The 22,500-nt window shown below is 33.4% G+C and overlaps 1 protein-coding gene across 1 annotated transcript in view; it reads left to right on the top strand.

Annotated features, from left to right (window-relative positions):
* LOC135217518 (cell adhesion molecule 1-like) overlaps window positions 1–22,500 on the top strand; it is a 219,818-nt gene that overhangs the window by 106,928 nt on the left and 90,390 nt on the right. Inside the window, exon 4 of the mRNA XM_064253476.1 lies at window positions 3,435–3,437. Within this exon, the coding sequence (XP_064109546.1) occupies window positions 3,435–3,437 (3 nt within the window). The remainder of the gene's footprint in view (window positions 1–3,434; window positions 3,438–22,500) is intronic.

Below are 22,500 nucleotides of genomic sequence, written 5' to 3'. Positions count from 1 at the left end.
TTTTGGGTATGGAGGCTTTTTAAGATTTTATTTAGGGGCCTATTTATAAATTTATTTTGGGCGGGGGAAGTTTTTTCCCATTTAGTTGGGTTTTTTCGGTTTATTTCTGTGATTATTACTACAGATATATATGTTAGAGTGAATTTTAGATTTATATCTTTCGGTTGAGGACTGTTTTTTTCAAAATCACTTTTGGGTGGGGACTATTTACTTTTTTTTTTATCTATTTTACCTATTTTTAATTAATTTTTGGCGAGGCTATTTTTAATTAATTTTGGGGGGAGTCTAGTCTCTTTATATGAATCTGTCGGTTATCGACACAAAATCCATCATTCGTACCAACTCACACTTATATTTATATACATTAAGATAGTATTCATCTATTCCCTCATTACTGAACTATAGACGGAAATAAAAAAAGATAGTATTCATCTGTTACCTCATTACTGAGCTATATATATCTATAATATATATATATATATATATATATATATATATATAAGATATATATATATATAATATATATATATATATGTGTGTGTGTGTATTGTGTGTTGTGTGTGTGTTACATAAGAGACAAGAAAGAATTAAGTGGAACCTCCGACGCGATTTTCTAAAACAATTTCATCAGTAAAGCAACGCGTAAAATATAATACGTAACTATTGAAGAAGTCACCTCATTTTATTGGACACCGTAACACGACTATAATCAGGTATCTATGATACAGTGCCACTAAAAGGTCCAACCGTTAAAGCTTGGTATTTTCAATGATTTTTCTTATTTATCAAATTCTGACGTCAAAACGAACCAAAATGTTTATTACCTCGGAAATTTAACTCACAAGAATAAGTCAAATTTCCAATTTACGATATAGTAGTTCAAATCATCACAAGTCAAATCGATCGTCACTGATTAACCAGAAGCCGCCAACCGGAAATAGGCTTGTAAATGCAATAATCATCATGATTATTAGTGTTTGTAGGGGTTAAGCCTCGATACGCACTGGCTGACAGCCATCACCACCACGTAACGTTGAAAGGAGTTGTCGCGGAGGGGGAGGGACGGATGATAAATGATATCACAGCCAGCTTGTCGTCGGTTTGTGCAGGGGATGTACTGCGTGTGTGTGGGTGGGGAGAGAGACAGACAGAGACAGATGAAGAATGAGAGGAGATGGAGGTATGTATTGCACATCAAATCGGAGGGAAGTAAGATTGTTGATATAGGGCATTATATTATATATTCATAATATATAATCTATTATATATATATTATATCTATATGAACTCCTATATATATATATCTATAATATATAATATAGATAATATGTAATATATATCTCTCTATATATACTTCTCAATCTATATCTCTATCTTCTATCATCTATATCTCCTCATGTTAGGGGGTGTCGTCCTAATCTATATCATATATATCTCTCTATATATCATTCTATCTATATATATATATCTACTAAATATATACTCTATATTGATATCTATATATATATATATATATATGTGTGTGTGTGTGTGTGTGTGTGTGTGTGTGTGTGTATACAGGTGTGTGTATACCTTCGTACGAGGATGTAGATATGTGCAAATACATCTATATGTATATATATGTGTGTGTGCGTGCATGCGTGCGTGTGTGTGTGTATGGAGAGAGGGAGAGAGAGAGAGAATTCATCTCCTTGCGCTAAAACTAACCTTCCAAGAGTGAAAGCATCATAGTATAGATAAAGCATTATAGTATAGATAAAATTTTTCATTTATAACTTTTGTGTTGAGGCCGTTATATCAAGAACTCTTTTCTGCGCATATAACAAAACTTGCATCTTTACCCGATTCGCTTCCAAGCTCCCAATCAGAGTCGAGGAATTTTTAGAAAGGTTAATCTCCCCTAGAGTAATAACTCAGATTCATTAATCTTACAAAACCCTCACTTAAATGAGAGAGAGAGAGAGAGAGAGAGAGAGGAGAGAGAGAGAGACCCTCACTTTAGTGAGAAAGAGAATGGGGAAGAGTTACAAGGAGTTACAAGGATTAGGATGTTTCAAAGACTTATTAGTCCATCCGAGGAGTCATCGTGTGCTTACTTATCTTTAGGAGCAGGTTTTAATATTCATTCACAATGTCCTAATGATTTTGTCTAGCTTTCTTTTAAACTCTTCCACACTGTTGCTGTTTACAACTTTTGGTGGCAGTTTATTCCATGTGTCACATATCTTGTATGTAAAGAAGTTTCTTCAATGGTATGTGTTGTATCTCTTCAGCTCTAGTTTCCATTCATTATTTCTTGTCTGGTTTTCGTTTAGCGTAAATAGGTTACTGTCTACTTTTGTTATGCCCTTCAGTATTTTGAATGGCTCTATTAGCTGAATTTGTATTGATTGTTGTACTTGGAGTTCCTGGGAGTGTCTGGCGTTCTGCAGCTAAGAATTACTTTGTTTTGAGCAGTTAGACGGTACAAAAAAACTCCATTATTATTTTCATATTTCATTTCATTTTTTTATTTTTTCATTAAGAAATTTTCATTTCATCAGTTAGAACTTATGAATTACATATTTACATTTATATAATGTAAATGATTTGTTGTAACAACTCTAGGAGGCAAGATAGAGTGGTTATTTACTGAAAATACCTAGAGCTGTAAATCTATAAAGCAAGAATAAGTGATAATTAATACAAATACCGATATCTATAACTCTATATAGCAAGACTGAGCAATTGTTTACGGCAAATACCGATATCTGTTATTCTAGAAAACAAGATAGTGCAATTCGTTACTGGAATTACCAATATCTATAACCCTAAAGGGATAGAGATAGAGCAGATATTTACTGTAGTTACTATTGTCTGTAGCTCTCAGGGGAAAGCCAGCGATTATTTACTGCAAATGCCATTATCTGTAACTATGAAACAAACTAAAACATTTACAGTAAAGACCAATATCTGTAACTTTAAGAAAAAACATAGAGCAATGATTTGCTGCGAATACCTATACATTTATCCCTAGGAGAAAACATATAGCAATAATTTATTGCAAATATCGATATCTGCAGCTCTAAGAGGAAAGAAACCAGGTAATTACTTCAAATGCCGGATCACTTGAAGATTAGTGACCCCTAATACCTCTCCTGAAGAAAATCGACCCCAATATTTCCCTCCTGAAGAAAAGCAACCCCAATATTTTCCACCTGAAGATAAACGACCCCTGCTTGTTGGTGTCTCCAATCTTCAGGTGACCCACTTTAGCTCATAATATTATAGAAAAAAGGAGAAAAAAAATATAGATATATATTCATTAAAAACTACTTTATTAAACATTTGTTAAAAACACAAATTTAGACAAACATTCAATAGTTATTTAAAAGCGTATTGTCTTGCAATTTCAGTACAAAAATAATCAAACCTACTGTAACCCCTGTGGCTAGCGCGTGCAGTGCAATATTACCTCTTGCCAGAACATACCGAGCTTGCCAAGAATCTTTAAATATGCGGATAAGGCGCAAAGTGCCGTTCCGCCACGGCCTTACTGTAAGCCCTGTTAATTCCTCACCTTAAGAAAAGCGATCCCAATATTTTCAACCTGAAGAAAAGCGACCCCAGCGTGTGTTGGGGTCGCTTTTCTTCAGGTGATCCAAATGCCGATATCTGAATTTTCTTTTTATTGCATACTGAACTAACTCGAGGTTATTAAACAATGTAGAGAATTTATAGAACTCGCGTGAAGAGAAACTTTTCCATGGGGAGTTAAAGAACTAACCTGAGTTGGGTAGAAGGGGGTGGAGTTATAGAATTACTATATACTTGAGTTGGTGAGAAGGAGGGAGTTAAATAATTCACTTGGTTAGGAAGAAGGGGGAAGTTAAAGAACTCAACTAAGTTGGGGAAAAGGGGGGAGTTAAAGAGCTCACATGAGTTAGGGAAATAGGGGAGAAGGGGGCCGAGTTAAAGAACTCAACTGAGTTAGGGAGAAGGGTAAGGGTTAAAAAGCTCACCTAAGTAGGGAAGAAAGGGGAGAGGTTAAAGATGTCATCTGAGTGAGGGAGAAGGGGGGAGGGAGAGTTAAAAAACTCACCTGAGTTGGGGAGAAGGGGTGGTGGGAGTTAAAGAACTCTCCTGAGTGGGGGAGGGGGAGGAGTTGAACCAGCAGGTATGAGAGAAGGATGTGCCTTCTATGCGTTCAAGAAGATTAAACATTTCACAAGGATTTATCCTGAATTCTTTAACCAACAATGGTAACGAGTAACAGGAAGATCTGTCGTTTTCCTTCACTAAGTCAACTTTTTCCTCTCTTGTCTCGTTGTAAATTACTTGCCTAGAGTGAATTAGATATTTGGCTTCAGAAAATAAGGATACATTGTTGCAATACATTGTGACATATAGCTGAAGGCTTTCTCTATGACCAGATTTGGAATGAGCCTTCGAAACCTGTTCATAATTTTACAATTCTTATTAATATCAATATACTTTTTCGTTTTCTCTCTCTCTCTCTCTCTCTCTCTCTCTCTCTCTCTCTCTCGTAAGTAGCCATCTTGCTTGGTGAGACGTACCCGCGTGAAGTCAGATTAATCAACAGATATCACAAGTTTAACATACGACTAGAATTTGAGAAATATCTAGAAGTGTTCGTGAACTATCGGTGATAAGATTAATGTGAAAATAGTAGGATAAAGCGTCTTCTAAGTTAGTTTATCAAGTGTAATACTATAAATCAGAACAAGATGGCAGTAAGTTCCAACTGCGGGAAGAGGTGGCGTAATTTGGCGTGTTTAGCAGATTCGCAATACGATGAGGTAGCAGGAAGGGAACTGGCATTTCTCATCTATGAAATCAGCAACAGTCCTAACCAAAAAGATACAAAAGCATTCATAGATATATTAGAAGGATATAATCCTTCAAACTGGAACAAATCTAATGAAAACATCTTGAAAATAATTGAAGAAGTTCCAAATAAAATCCAAGTGGTCAAGAGACTCATAAAGAAAAATATACATAAACCAACATATTCCGACAAAGAAAATGAATAAGGTGAATCTTGTGAATATCCTAATTGATGCATTAGGAAAAAGAATGCCAAAAGCATGCAAACTGTGTAAGGTTTGGTATAGCATAGTCAATCCACAAAACCTAATCAGAAAATGTGCTGCATGCAACATTCCGACCCATCCACAGTGTGCTGAGGTAATACAAGATTTGAGAAAAGATACAAGAATTTTTTGTTCAACATGTCTATCATGGATAGACAATGTTATTAAATCAAGATTGAATGTACAAATAGTTGAGGATGAAGAAGAAGAGGAAGAGGAAGAAGAAGAAGAAAAAAGAAGAAGAGGAAAACGGAAGAGAAGTAAACAAAAATGAAATGACAGAAAAAATAAGGAAAACAAAGAACAAGATAAAAGTATGGATGCAGAGATACTCATTGATACTACATATGAGGCAATAAAGCAGCATACCTACGAAGAAATAAATTACGATATGACAACAGAAAATCAAATCCCGAAGAGGCTCTACCCAGATCTATACAATGACGGGAAAGAGGAAAAAATAGACAAGAAAGACAAAATCTGCAACCTTTTGAAAAGAGGGAATTGCAGATTTGGAGAAAGACGTTACTACAAACATCCTAAGATATGTCAAAAACTATGAAATATATGGTAAATGTGCATACTTAGATGGATATGGGGATGATTGCAGAGATCTGCATCCAAAAATATGTAAAAACCTAAAAGAAGGAAAAGGATGTAAGTTCGACAAAAAATGCAAATATATGCACCCTGTAGCCATGAATCATAATCAAATAAATAACCAACCAAGTAATAAAATCCAAATAAGAAAGAAACAAATAAAGAGAGAAATCAAGAATATCAGGTAAAAGAGAAAAGCAAACCACCAATGAGATATGCAGCAGGTGTCAGCAAAAATTTCAAAGCATCAGCTCCGAAATTCTACCCAAGAGATAATAACTGTATTTATTATGCAAGAGGATATTGCAGAAACGGGGGAGAAAATTGCAGATTCAGACACAAAATGAATAATTATGATGAAGGAAGATCAAATATTATGGAAAAGTTGGATTTTTAATGTCAGAATTTCTGGAAATGAAAAAGAACAACATACCAGAAACAGGAAAGAGACATGGGAAAATCCTTATTACTACCAGTATTAAATGAAGGAGAAAACACGCAAACCATCATAATGATGAATGCGCAGGGTTTAGTTACGAGTAACTCAAAAAGAAAAATAGAGTACTTAGAAGAACTAACCCAAAATGAAAAGAAAATAGATATAATGAATATAAGTGAAACCTGGTATTCCCAAGAGACTGGGAATGATGATCAAATAAAAAAGGGTTCCAAACTTATAGATCAGATAGAAAAAATAGGAATCAAGGGGAACGCAATATATGGGAAAGACAAAAAACAAGGAAAAATATATGAGAAAATATAGTAACTCAGAATGTGAACTAATAGCGGTAGAATTTGAATCTGAAAAATTGATGAACATAGTAATATATAGACCTCCTAATACTAAAGAGTTTGACTTAATAATTGAAAAATTGGATGATATATGTAGAAATCACAAGGACTGGACTATTCTCCTATCTGGTGACTTCAACTTTCCTTTCGTAGAATGGAAAGAACGAATAGGAGATTGTGGTTGTACTTATACATATAAAAAAGAGAGTAATAGTAGTGCAGAAGATAAGAGGCAATTTGAAAAGCTATTAGATATGCTACTAGAATACAACATTCAACAAATAAATCACCTGCCAACAAGAAAGGAAAATACTTTAGACCTAGTATTTGTGAACGAGATGAATTATGTTAAAGAAATAATAGTTTATAATGCGAATATTTCAGACCATAATGTCATAGAATTAACAGTTCACTCCAAAGCAAGTGAAAATAGAGATAAGCAAGAAATGAAAAAGTGGGAAGGATATGGAAAATACAACTTCTACAGTAAAATATAAAATGGTCAGAAATTATGAAGAATTAAACAAAGATCGGGATAACATTTTCGTAAGTGATGACATAAGGGTAAATACGGAGATATTATATAAAATATTGGAGAAAATAGTGGATAATATATACCGAAGAAGAAAAGTAAACATCATTCATGCATACCAAGAGACAGAAGGATCTTTGTTCCAGAAAATCAGAAAGTGGAAAAAAGGTCTTGCAAAAGAAAAAAATGCATGGAAAGTTATAGAACTAAAAAGTAAGATAGAAAATGCAGAACAAAAGATTATACAATCAAAAGAAAATGAAAAACGGGACTTGGAAGAAAAAACCCTATTAAATATCAAGCAAAACCCCAACTATTATACTCATATGCGAAGAAGATGAATAAAGAAGAATAGAAATAGGCCCTCTGAGAATTGAAGGAGATTAACGAATGAAAAAAAGGAAATTTGCAACATACTGGCAGAACGATATAAAAGAGAGAATTCACCCCTAGAATAGATAATGAGATAATGATATAGAAGTAAGGGATGAAATAGTGAATATTTAGCTGACATAGATATTAATGAAGCTGATATTGTGCAGGCTATTAATGAAATTAAAATGGAGCTGCTGCAGGGCCTGATGGAATTCCTGCTATTTTGTTAAAGAAAGTATTTCATTCTATCGCAAAGCCACTTGCAATATTATTAAGACAAAGTGTAGATACAGGCAAGATTTATGATGAGCACAAATTAGCATATATTACCCCTACTTTCAAAAGTGGATCAAGACTAGAGGCAAGTAATTATAGGCCTGTGAGTCTAACATCACATATTATGAAAGTGTATGAAAGGGTAATGAAGAAAAATATTATGAAACATTTAATAAAAATAATTTGTTTAATAAAGGACAACATGGTTTCGTACCCGGAAAAAGTACACAAACCCAACTGTTAGTCCACCGGAGAACATATTCAAAAATATGAAAAGCGGAAATGAAACAGATGTGGTTTATTTAGACTTTGCAAAAGCTTTTGATAAAGTAGACCATAATATATTAGCGAAGAAAATTAGAAAACACAATATCGTGGATAAAGTAGGAAGATGGTTAAAAGAATTTTTACACAACAGAAAACAGATAGTTATTGCAAACGACGAGAAATCGGATGAAGTCAAGGTAATATCCGGTGTGCCGCAAGGTACGGTGTTAGCTGCAATACTGTTTGTTATTATGATTGAAGACATAGACAATAATGTGAAGGATTCGGTAGTGAGTAGTTTCGCAGATGACACAAGAATAAGTAGAGAAATTACTTGTGATGAAGATAAGAACGCTCTACAAAGAGACCTTAACAAAGTATATGATTGGGCAGAGGTAAATAGGATGGTATTTAACTCTGATAAATTGAATCAATAAATTATGGAGACAGAGAAAGAAAGCTATATGCATATAAGGGACCTAATAATGAGACCATCACAAATAAGGAAGCAGTTAAAGACCTTGGTGTGATGATGAATAGGAACATGTTATGCAATGATCAAATAGCAACTCTGTTGGCAAATGTAAAGCAAAAATGGAATGTTGTTACGGCACTTCAAAACAAGAAAAGCTGAACACATGATTATGCTTTATAAAACATATGTTCGTAGTCCACTTGAATATTGCAATATGATATGGTACCCACACTATCAAAAGGATATTGCACAAATAGAGAGTGTACAAAGGTCCTTTACAGCTAGAATAGAAGAAGTTAAGGACCTAGACTACTGGGAAAGACTACAATTCTTAAAATTATATAGTCTAGAAAGGAGAAGAGAACGCTACATGATAATTCAGGCATGGAAACAGATAGAAGGAATAGCAGAAAATATCATGGAACTAAAAATATCAGAAAGAGCAAGCAGAGGTAGATTAATAGTGCCCAAAACTATACCAGGAAAAATAAGGAAAGCACACAGGACATTAATCCACTACGCACCAGCATCGATAATGCAGCGTCTATTCAATGCGTTGCCAGCTCATCTGAGGAATATATCAGGAGTGAGCGTAGATGTGTTTAAGAATAAGCTCGACAAATATCTAAACTGCATCCCAGACCATCCAAGATTTGGAAGACTGCAAAATATACCGGAAGATGTACTAGCAACTCTCTGGTAGACATTAGAGGTGCCTCACACTGAGGGACCTGGGGCAACCCGAACAAGATGTAAGGTCTGTAAGGTAAGGTCTCTCTCTCTCTCTCACTGTATTGCAACGTGAATCTTACACTCACACACAAACACTCGCACGTGTGAGTTTGATTGTTATTTTTATCCTTCTTCTTCTTCTTCTTCTTCTTCTTCTTCTTCTTCTTCTTCTTCTTCTTCTTCTTCTTTCTCTCTATATATTGCAGCGCGAAGAAACAGTTTTTATCTACCCTTGAATGCAATTATGCAACACAATCTTTCAACCTTCAGCGGAATTAAAGGGGGAGAAATTTTTTCTCGTCTGATAATGCTACTCTCGGAGATCTGCTATTTCGCTGTCTGCTGAAAAATGGTCGCTACTGTAGACCACGACACTGGACATAATAGGCTCGAGATTTTATTTACACGAGGGCAATCTTATCTGAAAAGGTACACTATGCAAAATGTACGCACAAAGTTTCCCCCTGATAAATTGAGTTCAAATTCCAAGTGACAAGACCTAGGGTAGGGGCGAAGGGTCGAAACGAGAGAGAGAGAGAGAGAGAGAACAGTTTGACAGAGAGAGAGAGAGAGAGAGAGAGAGAGATAAGAGTACGAAAAGTGTGTGTGATAGAGAGAGATAAGAGTATGAAAAGTGTGTGAGACAGACAGACAGACAGACAGACAGACAGTAAACAAGCAAACGAACAGGTGCTCTTCTTGCAAGACAGTTGTTTCGTAACTCAACACCAAAGGCAGATTCTGACTTAATAATCTCCTCCGTTCTCCCGTTCATATATCACATCTAAATATCCGGTTGTTGATAAACTTAATGAATGTCCATTTGTATCAGAGTCTGAGCAGATATGCATAATAAAAAATAACAATAATAACAGACAGTAATGGTAATGTAAATTGCTATTTATTAGATCATCTTGCAAAGAAACCCGTACAGGTGAATGTATTTATTTTATTTCTACCCCAGGAGATTTATTTGGTTAACTGAGTGCATTCATTTTATTGATTTTTACATATGCATTTTCTGCCAACAGTAGTAGTATCTTGTAAGTAAGCCTCACTGCCTAATTAGTAAGATCAGTCATTTATTTGCCATAACTGCTGACACGGACATATACCAATGCACGTGCACACACAAATATATATATATATATATATATATATATATATATATATATATAATATATATATATATATATATATATATATATATATATATATAAATATATATATATATGTGTGTGTGTGTGGGTGTGACATATATGTATATATATACATATTTATATGTATATATATATATATATATATATATATATATATATATATATATATATATTCTCATGAATGAACGAGTAGTATTTGAGATGGAGTCAAGTTTCCACGTGTGTGTGTGTGTGTGTGTGTGTGTGTAAGAAAAAGAGAAAGGAAGAATTTTCAGGGATGTAAAGGAGTTTTCACTTATGTTTATCTTTTTGTAGGCGCGTGTGTAAGAGATAAGGAGAAAGTGAGAATTTTTTACGAGATGTAATTGAGTTCTCATTTGTGTGTGTCTTTGTGTATGTGTGTATGTGTGTGTATGCGTGTGTAAGAAAGAGAGAGAGAGAGAGAGAGAGAGAGAGAGAGAGAGAGAGAGAGAATTTTTACGAGAGTGACTCGGGGAAATAAGGACGAATCTGGCCTTTGGCCTCCATCATACGGGACAGCCACCGGGAGTCAGGTCGTAAAACTTCTTCTTTTTCGACTACCGAGAAGGGCCATCAAATTTTCCACGTGGTCTCTCCCGCTCGCACGAAAAGGACTCCCGTATTTCTCTATCCTCCGACGGGGCTTCGGCAGCGGAGGGACATGCCTACTCCGGCGTGTCTTTTTTATTGCCCGAGGAACACCACAGAAAGAAGGGGAGGAGGAGGAGGAATTCCTCTCGACTTTTTTTTTTTTTCCTCTCTCGTCTCTCCTCCGACGGCGCTTCGGAGTGTGTCTATATTTTCCGAAGGCCTCCAGAGAAGGAGGAGGAGGAGGAGGGGGAAACGGAGGAGGAGAAGAGTATCAGGAGGAGGAAAAGGAGGAGGGAATTCCTCTCTATACTCGTATTTTTTTCCCTTCTTCTCCATCCTCCGACGGCGCTTCAGCGCGTCTTTATTTTTCGAGGGGCACTAAAGTAGGGAAGGATGAGGAGGGGGAATTCCTCTCTATATTTTTCTCTTCCTCTTCTTCTTTTCGTTTATGACACGGACGCGGGTGCATGTAAACCGCGGCATAAGCGGAACATTACGTTTATGAAAGACTCGAATGGCGACAGGTTTTTTTTTTTATTCATTTTTATTTTTCCTGCGTTGGGCGTTTTAATGGGCGGGCGTCAGTTGCAGTTGAGCGGCGATTTCTTCAGGATGGACTCGGCTACAGACGTTCTTTATGGGTTTATGGGGGCTTAGGGGAATGTTGTTGCCCTCTGACTTTCTGCCTGCTGTTATGCAACTACGAAACTCGTGTCGTGGTTTTACGAGACGCGGATTTTTGAAGGTGGTCCAAAAAATAGTCGATTTCGAATAATGATCAAACTGGTTAATAATATTTTTATATCAATTTTGGTGGTAATGAGAATGGATTTTCGTCAAAGTCGTTCATAAACAAGTTGATTTCGAAAAATGACAAAAATGGTTGTTAATATTTTTATAATAATTGTAGAGGTAATAAGAAGGAATTTTTGTCAAGGTCGTTGAAAACAAATCGATTTTGAATAATGATAAAAATGGTTGATAATATTTATATAATAATTGTGGAGGTAATAAAAATGGATTTTTGTCAAGTCGATTTCGAATATAATGATGATAATGATTTGAAATATTTATGGTAATTGTGGAGGTAATGAAAATGGATTTTTGTCAAGGTAATTAAAAAAACCAGTCGATTTCGAATAATGATAAAAATGGTTAATAATATTTATAATAATTGTGCAGGTAATCAGAATGAATCTTTGTCAAGGTAGTTCATGAACGAGTCGATTTTGAAGGTAATGATAAAAATAGTTAATAATATTTATATTTATCATAAATGTGGAGGTCATGGGATTGGATTTTTTGTTAAGGTCGTTCATAAACAAGGCGATTTCGAATATAATGATAATAATAGTTAATAATAGTTATATTTATAATAATTGTAGAGGTAATGAGATTGGATTTTTTGTTAAGGTCGTTCATAAACAAGTCGATTTCGAATATAATGATAATAATAATATATAATACCTATAATAATTGTAGAGGTAAGAGAATGGATTTTTGTTAAGGTCGTCCAAAAAAAAAAAGTCAATTTCCATTAATAGTGAGAGTGACTGTTGATAATAATTATAATCATCGTGGGATAGTAAGGTTGTCCAATAAAGTAGACTTCCATTCTTGGTAATAATGATCATTAATTATGACGACTGTGGAGTAGATAAGACGTGGGTTGAGAAGGTCGTTAAAAAGCAGTATGTACACACACACACACACACACACACACACACACACACACACACACATATATATATATATATATATATATATATATATATATATTTATATATATATGTGTGTGTGTGTGTGGGGTGGGTGTGTGGTGTGTGTGTGTAACATATATATCCTAAAAAATACAAATGTGAGTAGTTAGTGCCTGAACGTGTATCGCTTGAGTGAATTGGTCTTGAATATCCACGTGTATTATTTCATGTATGATTCAAGAATATATATAATTTTCTCTTTAGTACGAATATCTGTGAGATGACGTAAACAAATAAAGGGACAAGGAGGGTTCAGTCTACTAACTTCTACATTCTAAAACCATTGTAAAGTCTTTCACAGTCAGTCAGGAAAAAAAATTACAGATTTCTGGAGTCTATGAAAGGTGGGGAAATGAATAAAGTTAAAAAGGAAAGGAAAGTAAAAAAAAAAAAAAAAAAAAAAAAAACAATGAACTTTTGGCTCACCCTTCCGAATCAAAATTTAGAAGTTTAAAAAGTTCCTTTCAAGCTGAAAAATAGAGCCCAGAAGGCTCTTAAGAAAAAAAGTGAGCCTAAGAAGAGGCGGTAAAAGAATCTTTCATTTTCGACCGCGATACTTTTCATTCTTTCTCCGCTTCTGTTTCGCGTTTTGCATCGACAATGGTTGATTGATTTCTGCTCACAGCTGGCGTCACAGGAAACCGTGTTAATCGATTTGGCATAGTTATATTAAACGGACATTGGGTGTTTAGGTTTTATTTGTTTATATTATTTTATATATTTTCTTGCGAGTATAATGTTACACGTTAAAGAACTGTGTAAATAGATGTCGAAATCCCTCTTCTCTCCAGATGTTTAGTATGTAACATTTATTGTTAAGCTATTTATATATATATATATATATATATATATATATATATATATATATATATATATATATATATAGTATATATATATATATATATATATATATATGTGTGTGTGTGTGTGTGTGTGTGTGTGTGTATATATGTATACATAAAAAGTAATAAAAACCACAGTTACATCATATATTGTTTTATATACACGACATTCCAACACACCTATGAGGTTTGAACGACTTTGCTTTCAAAAAATTATAAACAATTATATATAATATAAAAGTATAATATCAATATATATGATTATAATATATAATTATATATAATTTATAAAATAAAAGAAATCCTTTTAGGCTCTAACACCTCTTCTCAGGGAGTGCGAAATTCGTCTTAGTTCCTCAAAGCAAGATAATGGTAAAACGTGATCGTAGCTTTGCCGAAGATTCTCTACGTGACTGGGAATTAATGCTAGTTACCCCGTTCACCCAATGCCTTCTTGAAGGCATTGGTTCACCTCCCATCCCACAACCCCCCCCCCCCTTCCCCCTCCCCTCCTTCCCCAGATAGGTCACCTGGGGACGATTACCTGCCCAAGAGAAGGCGCCGTGAATGATGCTCATAAAAGAAGAACTATATGGCGCATTATGAGTTCTCTCTCTCTCTCTCTCCTCTCCTCTTCCTTCTTCTCTCTCTCTCGTCTCTCTCTCTCTCTTACCGAAGATGCATTAGCAATTCTATGGTAGATATTAGAGGTGGCTCACACTGAGGGACCAGGGGAAACCCGAACGAACGAGCTGTAAGGTCTGTAAGGTGAGGCAAGGTCTCTCTCTCTCTCTCTCTCTCTCTCTCTCTCTCTCTCTCCCCTGTAATTCTTAGACCTCTTTTGTGTTGTAGAGTTCTCTTAAGATCGTATACAAATTAAAGTTTCATTGATTTAACCTCGTGGCAGGGTATATAAGATCAGGAGAATTTATAATAATAATAATAATAATAATAATAATAATAATAATAATAATAATAATAATAATAATAATAAGAAGAAGAAGAAGAAGAAGAGGCAAATAGAGTTTATAACATATATCCCATTAAACTATTTTTCACTCATGCAAAAAGATGAGTCGTCAAAAAATTAAAAGAAACTGAGATAATAATAATAATAATAATAATAATAATAATAATAATAATAATAATAATAATAATAATAATAATAATAATAACGAATGCCCCATTAACCTATTTTTCACTCACGAGCCGTCAAATTTTTAAAGATTAATAAACACTTTGGATGAAGTATTCAATTAGCAGAGTCCACACACCCTCGGCCTGATAAAAGAAATACATTAGCCTCCCCTTAGAAAAGATTTGCCGTCGGAGAAAATGGACACAAATTAAGGCTCGATTTTAATAAGACTTTCCTCTGCCTCTCTCACCCGCTCCCCCTTTCCAAAGATTAATGAAAGAGTCTTAAACTTCTGCAGATTAAGTCTGAAAATGAATTATCTTCCCTAAGTACCGCCATCGACCGCTGTGATCGAAGAGTTTAGTGAGGGGGAGTAAAGGGTGGGGGGGGGGGTGGGGGGGGAAGGAAGCAATGGTTTTGGGGTGGGGTCTTGAACCGCCAGTTGGTGGTATCTTTAATTTTTTAAAATAAATTGTTTAAAGATAAAGTGTATATGATACATCGTGTTATTCAATTTAGATTATTCCTGCAAGCTTTTAGATTACTGTGTGTTTGTGTATATATATATATATATATATATATATATATATATATATATATATATATATATATATATATATATATATATATATCTATATATATATATATCATATATAAATTACACACACACACACACACGCACACACATATATATATATATATATATATATATATATATATATATATATATATATATATATATATATATATCTTGTACATTTTTCAGTTAAACTTTACTCCCATCAAAGAATAGAGAGGGAAGATCTAATGTATAATCTAAATTTAAAGGAAATTATTACATATATATATATATCTATATATATATATATATATATATATATATATAGATAGATAGATAGATAGATAGATAGATAGATAGATAGATAGATAGATAGATAGTATATATACATGGTAACCGTATTTTCAAGGGAAAAACATGTACATCTTTGTCCATGTGAATAAAAGGAATTTGTTTACACATATACAAAACTTTTTTTGAAGTTTTCCTTGCTGTTATTTTCATAATCCCAGAGAAAGCATAATAAAAATGGACATTCCACCACATCGTTTGATGTCAATACAAATTTGTCATAATTCTCTTTCTCTTCAAGCACATCCCCGTAGGGGGTTAGTGAGATCAGTGTACCTCATGTGGTGAAATGTAGGCATTACTTCGGTCTCTAGCTGCAGCCCCCTTTCATTCCTTTTACTGTTTCTCCATTTATTTTATCTTTCCTCCCTCTTACTGTCCACCCTCTCGTAACGATTCATGAAGCGCCTCAGTGGTGTGCTCGGTATGGCCTTGGCCTGCCACCTCGGTGGCCGCGAGTTCGATTCTCGGGCATTCCACTGGGGGGTTAAAGATATGTATTTCTGGTGATAGACGATTACTCTCGACGTGGTTCGGAAGTCACGTAAAGCCGTTGGTCCCGTTACTGAATAACCACTGCGTTCCATGCAACGTATGAACACCATACAAACAAACAATAACGATTCATAGTGCAACTGCGAGGTTTTCCTCCTGTTACACCTTTCAAACCTTTTCACTGTCAATTTCCGTTTCAGCGCTGAATGGCCTTAGTTGCCCCAGTGCTTGGCATTATGCCAAAAGCCTATAAATCAATCGATCTTCAAGCATACGAAGTGAATCTTTATCAACCCTCATACTCCTTTTCAACAGACCCACAACAGCGAGGATTTCGATTATCAAAAAACTTCACTATTTTGATCATTTTTCTCAGAAATCCGCAATAAACGACAACCTTCAATTATTCACATCTTTACGAAGCCGTTGATGACATTATCTGAAAGCGGCCGAATTTCGGCTTTTATGTCCTGGTATCTTCTTATTTATGAGGTCTGGGTCGTTAGTTCGTCATAAAATGGGATAGCCATCTTCATATATTGAAGGCTTCATATTTTCTTATTATTATTATTAATTTCTGCTTCATTCACCCTGAGGAATTATGGTCAAGCCTGGGCTGATATTCGACCGTGACTGAAATAATAATAATAATAATAATAATAATAATAATAATAATAATAATAATAATATATTATTATTATTATTATTATTATTATTATTATTATTATTATTATTATTATTATTATTATTATTATTATTATTATTATTATTATTATTGTCGTTGTTGTTTTAATAATAATCTTTTATTTTAATTCTTCTGTGAGAGACATTCCTTCATTTAAGTTACTTACCAGCTAAAGGTAATGTTTCTTTTGAATATAAGTAATTGATTGTTTGGTTCGTTATGAAATAAATATATAATTTCATTTGTCGTATCACCGAGTTTTTGCAGTGATCATGATACACATTTCAAGATTTACATGTGATATGTATATATATATATATATGTAGTATGTGTGTGTATTTATATATTAACGTATCACATACACAATTATTCTGTGCTATAATATAAAAGGACTCCACTAGATACCATCAAATTTGAAGGAGATCCTTTTGGTATATATATATGTATAATATATATAATCATATATAATATTATATATATATATATAGTATATATATATATATTAATGAATTAATAATTATGTTTAAGTTTATATATATGTGTGTGTATAAAATATATTCATAAATACATACATATATACTTAACCAATACACCCCAATGATAAATCTCAGGATTTATCTAAAGCATCATTATACAGTGTACAAATCTCCTGTCTATTCCCTAAGACCTCAATCTATCATTTGGTCGCTACTATAACAAGACGCCGATTCCGGGAAACAAGAGCTTAAGTCTTCTAACCAACCGACAGTCTTCAATGACAGAGGGTGTCTATAGGATTAAGGTCTTAAAGAGAAGTGACAGAGACAAGTGACAGAGACAGAGCAGAGGCTGCCAAACAGCATTCCCGTCTCTCGTCGTTTATCAAAGGGTTTGAGATATTTTATAGGCATTTTTGTCTGCCTGTCGCTATTAGGGCTTAGGCCTATGAAACAAAAATAAGGGTCAGCTCGTGCGGCGTGGAAGGGGTTAAAAAGAGAATTTCAGATCGCATAGTTAGAATCACTCGCGCATGCAAAACACACAGTAAATATATATTGTATATATTTATATAATATATATATATATATTCTAATATTATATATCAAATAAATATATATATATATGTAATAATTATATATCGATTTATTATATATCTATATATATATATATATATACACATCACACAATAAATATATATGTGTAAATATATATATATATATATATATATATATATATATATATATTATATATATATATATATATATATATATATATACATACACATATACATATACATATATATACATACACATATACATATAACAATATACCTATACATATATATGTACATACACTGTATATTTACATATAACATATACTATATATATATATATAATATATATATATATATATATATATATATATGTATATATATAGAACATATACATATATATATATATATATATATAAATATACATCATATATATGATATATATATATTTAATATATATATATACATATATCTTGTGTATGTATGTGTGTTTATACACACACATATATATTTACCCATTTATTCCAAGAAAATATTTTCAGATGAGGCTACTAGCCCCATCCCCTTACTAATCCTGGATATAAGCAACCACACCTGACTAACTACCCTTCACGTATTCCGTTTCTTTAAAAAAAAAAATGCCGTATTTTTTTTTTATTCAAAAAAAAGTCCTTCACTCTCTCCTCGCCAGTGACCAAAAACCTTCACACTCTGTGGTTGAGCTATTTAGTAATTAGTTAAAACATATAAAGATCGAGAGATAACAGAGATCCATAAAATCGATCCCCCGGAGGAGAAAGAATGATAAGCTGAGTGTAGATCGCTGTTCTCTGATTAGCCTTCTTGAACTGGATCCTGGGACTGGATCTTGTCCCGTGAGATTTTGTCTCGTGAGGCAAAGTGACGAAGAGATAGATGACCTTCCTGCTATTGTTCTTTTGTTTAACCAGTTTTGCAAGAAGAAGAATTTTCCTTAATGGTTGGGAGATACTCAATATTTGTCTCCGGTTGTGATGTTCACTGTAAAAGTAGCACGAATGGTCTGTATTTGTTAAATATTTGAATGTTAAATATTTGTTAAATATTTGAATTATTATTATTTTGTTTGGAAAAACTCTCTATCACCAGTGTTCATAAAGTGTTCTAAAGGGTCCACAATTATTTGATAATATAGCTTTTAACAATTATATTATTTTTGGCCATTGCAACATTATTATTATTATTATTATTATTATTATTATTATTATTATTATTATTATTATTATTATTATTATTATTATTATTATTATTAATCAGAAATGTTTGGATATAATTGTTTATTATGGTAACATTTTACCTCGTGTATCTACCTTATTATTATTATTATTATTATTATTATTATTATTATTATTATTATTATTATTATTATTATTATTATTATTACATCGGTAGTATACCATGTTTTAAACATAGTTTTGAAGGTGCAAGCTGCGTCAGCTGCATTGAATTTGTATAGGCTTTTCTGAAAATGGATTTTTCAGAGTTACTGCATACTGCCGGTATCTTGCAGATGTTTGTGAGTTAAGTTATTATTATCATTATTATTATTATTATTTTATTATTATATTATTATTATTATTATTATTATTATTATTTATTATTATTATTATTATTATTATTATTATTATTATTATTATTATTATTATTATTATTATTATTATTATTATTATTATTAAAATTGATAGCAGGCTGGGAAAATTATAATGGTTAATCATAGCTGATTGTGAAAATTCGACAAATGGTATAAATGTTCACTTCAGTTCAAATGAAGTCTGCCCATTTTTCTTCGTTTTTATGGTCATATACACCGTTCTTGACAGTAAGAACATGCCAGTAAGAAATTCAACCCTAAACTATTAAATGGTATCTTTCTCCACTCCACACTTGAACTGCTTAGTGTTACGAAGGCAGACCATGTAAAAATAGCGTAAATATTTTTAAAGAAATTCCCTACAGTTTCCGAATCACATTAAACCAAATATTGTGGCCATTCCCTTCACAAGTTTCCGCAAATTGATTAGGCAGAAAAATGGAAAATTATTTGGGTGGTTGATAGTTGTGTCTATTATCCTCAATATGAATTAAGGAGAATAATTGTTCGCTATATTAGATATGTGGGTTGATACAAATATTTATGCAAAGAATGTGAAGCGGGGAAAAATCAATTGCTCACATACTTTAATAATAATAATAATAATAATAATATAATAATAATAATAATAATAATAATAATAATAGTTTACATAAGTAATTAAAACTACCTTGAACAGTTAATGATAAGCTTGAAAAAACTGTGAAACCGTATTACCAGCCCTGAATTAGACCTACCTTACATTTTTGAATTACTTAGTGTAGTACTAACAAAAGACAATCACACACACAGTCACATACCCCCACACATAAATTTCTCACAGTATTTTTATATGCTTCGTGTAGCAAACGTACATAAATAACCATAGAAAATTCCCATGACTCAGTTTAAATTCTGTCATTTTCCCAAAAAATATTTCGTGTCTTCTTATTTAAAATGGACAAAAAATAATATTACTAAAAGCATTTTTTTTACATAGCATAACCTTATAATCAAGACAGCTGTGTATGATACTTATAGCTAAGTGAAGGTTTTCCTAAAAAGTCCAAAACTTTTTTACTGAAACTAGGTAAGACAGTAAGAGAAAGAAATTATTTTTGTAAAAAATAAAAATATCCGTACATACGACACCTCTCCTACCCTTCGATAATTTCATACACTCGAAAATCCGAATTCCAGCAAAGCATTGCCCGAAAAATATTACCCAAGACACGTTGGGGGAACCTGGTAACACTTCCGCCCGAATTCACAGGGATAAGTGGTGTAATTCAAAGTAGGGATGATTTAGAAGGGTAGGTTAGGACGAGTTGTCCCCACTTAAAAAGAGAGAGAGAGAGACACAGTGATAGAAACAGAGACAGAGAGAGGCAGGTTAACTCGCAATATCTAGCGAAAGAAGCGAATCTCCCCTTGTAATACTAAACAGCTATGAAGGATTTTCTTAGCCATGTGAGGTGTGACGTAACTGCCCTGCACGCCTTTTAAAGGGATGTTTTACCGGTGTACGTTGACGTAACTCCACTGAAGGCCTTTTAAAGGGTTGTTATTGCCGTGTCAGGTGTGACGTAACTGCCCTGCACAACTTTTAAAGGGATGCTTTGCCGGTGTATGTTGTGACGTAACTCCAATGAAGGCCTTTTAGAGGGTTGCTACAGCCGAGTCAGGTGTAACATAGTTGCATTGAATGCCTTATAAAGGGTTGTACAGCTGTGTGAGTTGCGATGTAACAGACCCAAAACTCCTTTTAAAGGGTTGTTGTTGTATCTCCGTGAGGTTTGATATAACTGCCCTGAACATCTTTCAAAGGGTTGTCAAAGGCGTTTGGGGTGTGACATAACTGCCCTGACGCCTTGTAAGGGGTTATTACAGCTGTGAAGTGTAATGTAACTGCCCCAAAACTCCTTCTAGAAGGTTGCTGTAAACCTGTGAGGTTTGATGTACCTGTCCTTAACTTCTTTCAGAGGGTTTTTAAAGCTGGTTGAGGTTGTTAAAACTGCCCTGAACACCTTTTAAAAGGTTGTTACAGCCCTGAACACTTTATAGGGTTGTTTTACCGGTGTGAGGTGTAACGTAACTGCAATCTGCTCAGTTATGTTCATTTGTTTTGGAATCAACGATAAAAAAAAAAACTTAAGTCGTTAATTTGTAATCCTGTTTTGTGTTGCTTTTCCTTGCTACTATAGTTGTTGCTACTACTGCCAAAACTGCTATTAGTGATGCCGCTGGGCATCTGTTACTCTTCTCAGTCCTGTTATTAAAATGATTAAAACACGAGAGTTGTATAAGGGTAGTAATGCATTGTATCTTCACTTGGACTGCCGAAGTTCCAACTGCGCGACTTCCTCTGGGAGGCTGTTCCGCAGTCCAACGGTGTGAGGAGGAATAAAGGACCTCTGGAATTGAGAAATTTGACAGCGAAGCACATTTATGCCATATTGGTGCTGCTGTTCACCAAAGCTGGGGATCAGGGATCAATTATGCATGTGAAGGATCCGTGTTAAAATACAACTTATAAAAAATATAGCATCACACTAAACCTTTACTACCACTGCTAGTATGGCCATTATCGCCAAATCTTGACAAATATAAAAAAAAATATTTTGCAGAGAATGAAACGGATACCTCCCACCGTAATTATGTAACCAAGAAACCCGTCATGTTATGGAGAAATCTTATTGAGGCTGGACGGGTATGTAATCACCTTGCTGGAGGGTTTTGGGGGGAGGGGGGAATAGAGCAGAAATGGAGATTTTGTCTTTTTGGCAGGAGAGACGCACCTTATTAGAATTCTGCTCGGTGGGTGTTTTACTATTATTATTATTATTATTATTATTATTATTATTATTATTGTTGTTATTATTATTATTGATGTTTTGATGATGTAAGGATTTCACTCACACCTTATAAACGTTATGATATCAATATTTATAGTTTTATATATATATATATATATATATATATATATATATATATATATATATATATATATATATATATATATATATATATATATATATATATTTATATATGTATATATATATATATATATATATATATATATATATATATATATATATATATATGTATATATATATA

This window comes from Macrobrachium nipponense, chromosome 7 (genome assembly GCF_015104395.2).
Source record: "Macrobrachium nipponense isolate FS-2020 chromosome 7, ASM1510439v2, whole genome shotgun sequence".
Taxonomy (NCBI): domain Eukaryota; kingdom Metazoa; phylum Arthropoda; class Malacostraca; order Decapoda; family Palaemonidae; genus Macrobrachium; species Macrobrachium nipponense.
This window is presented reverse-complemented; position numbering and strand designations above follow the sequence as displayed.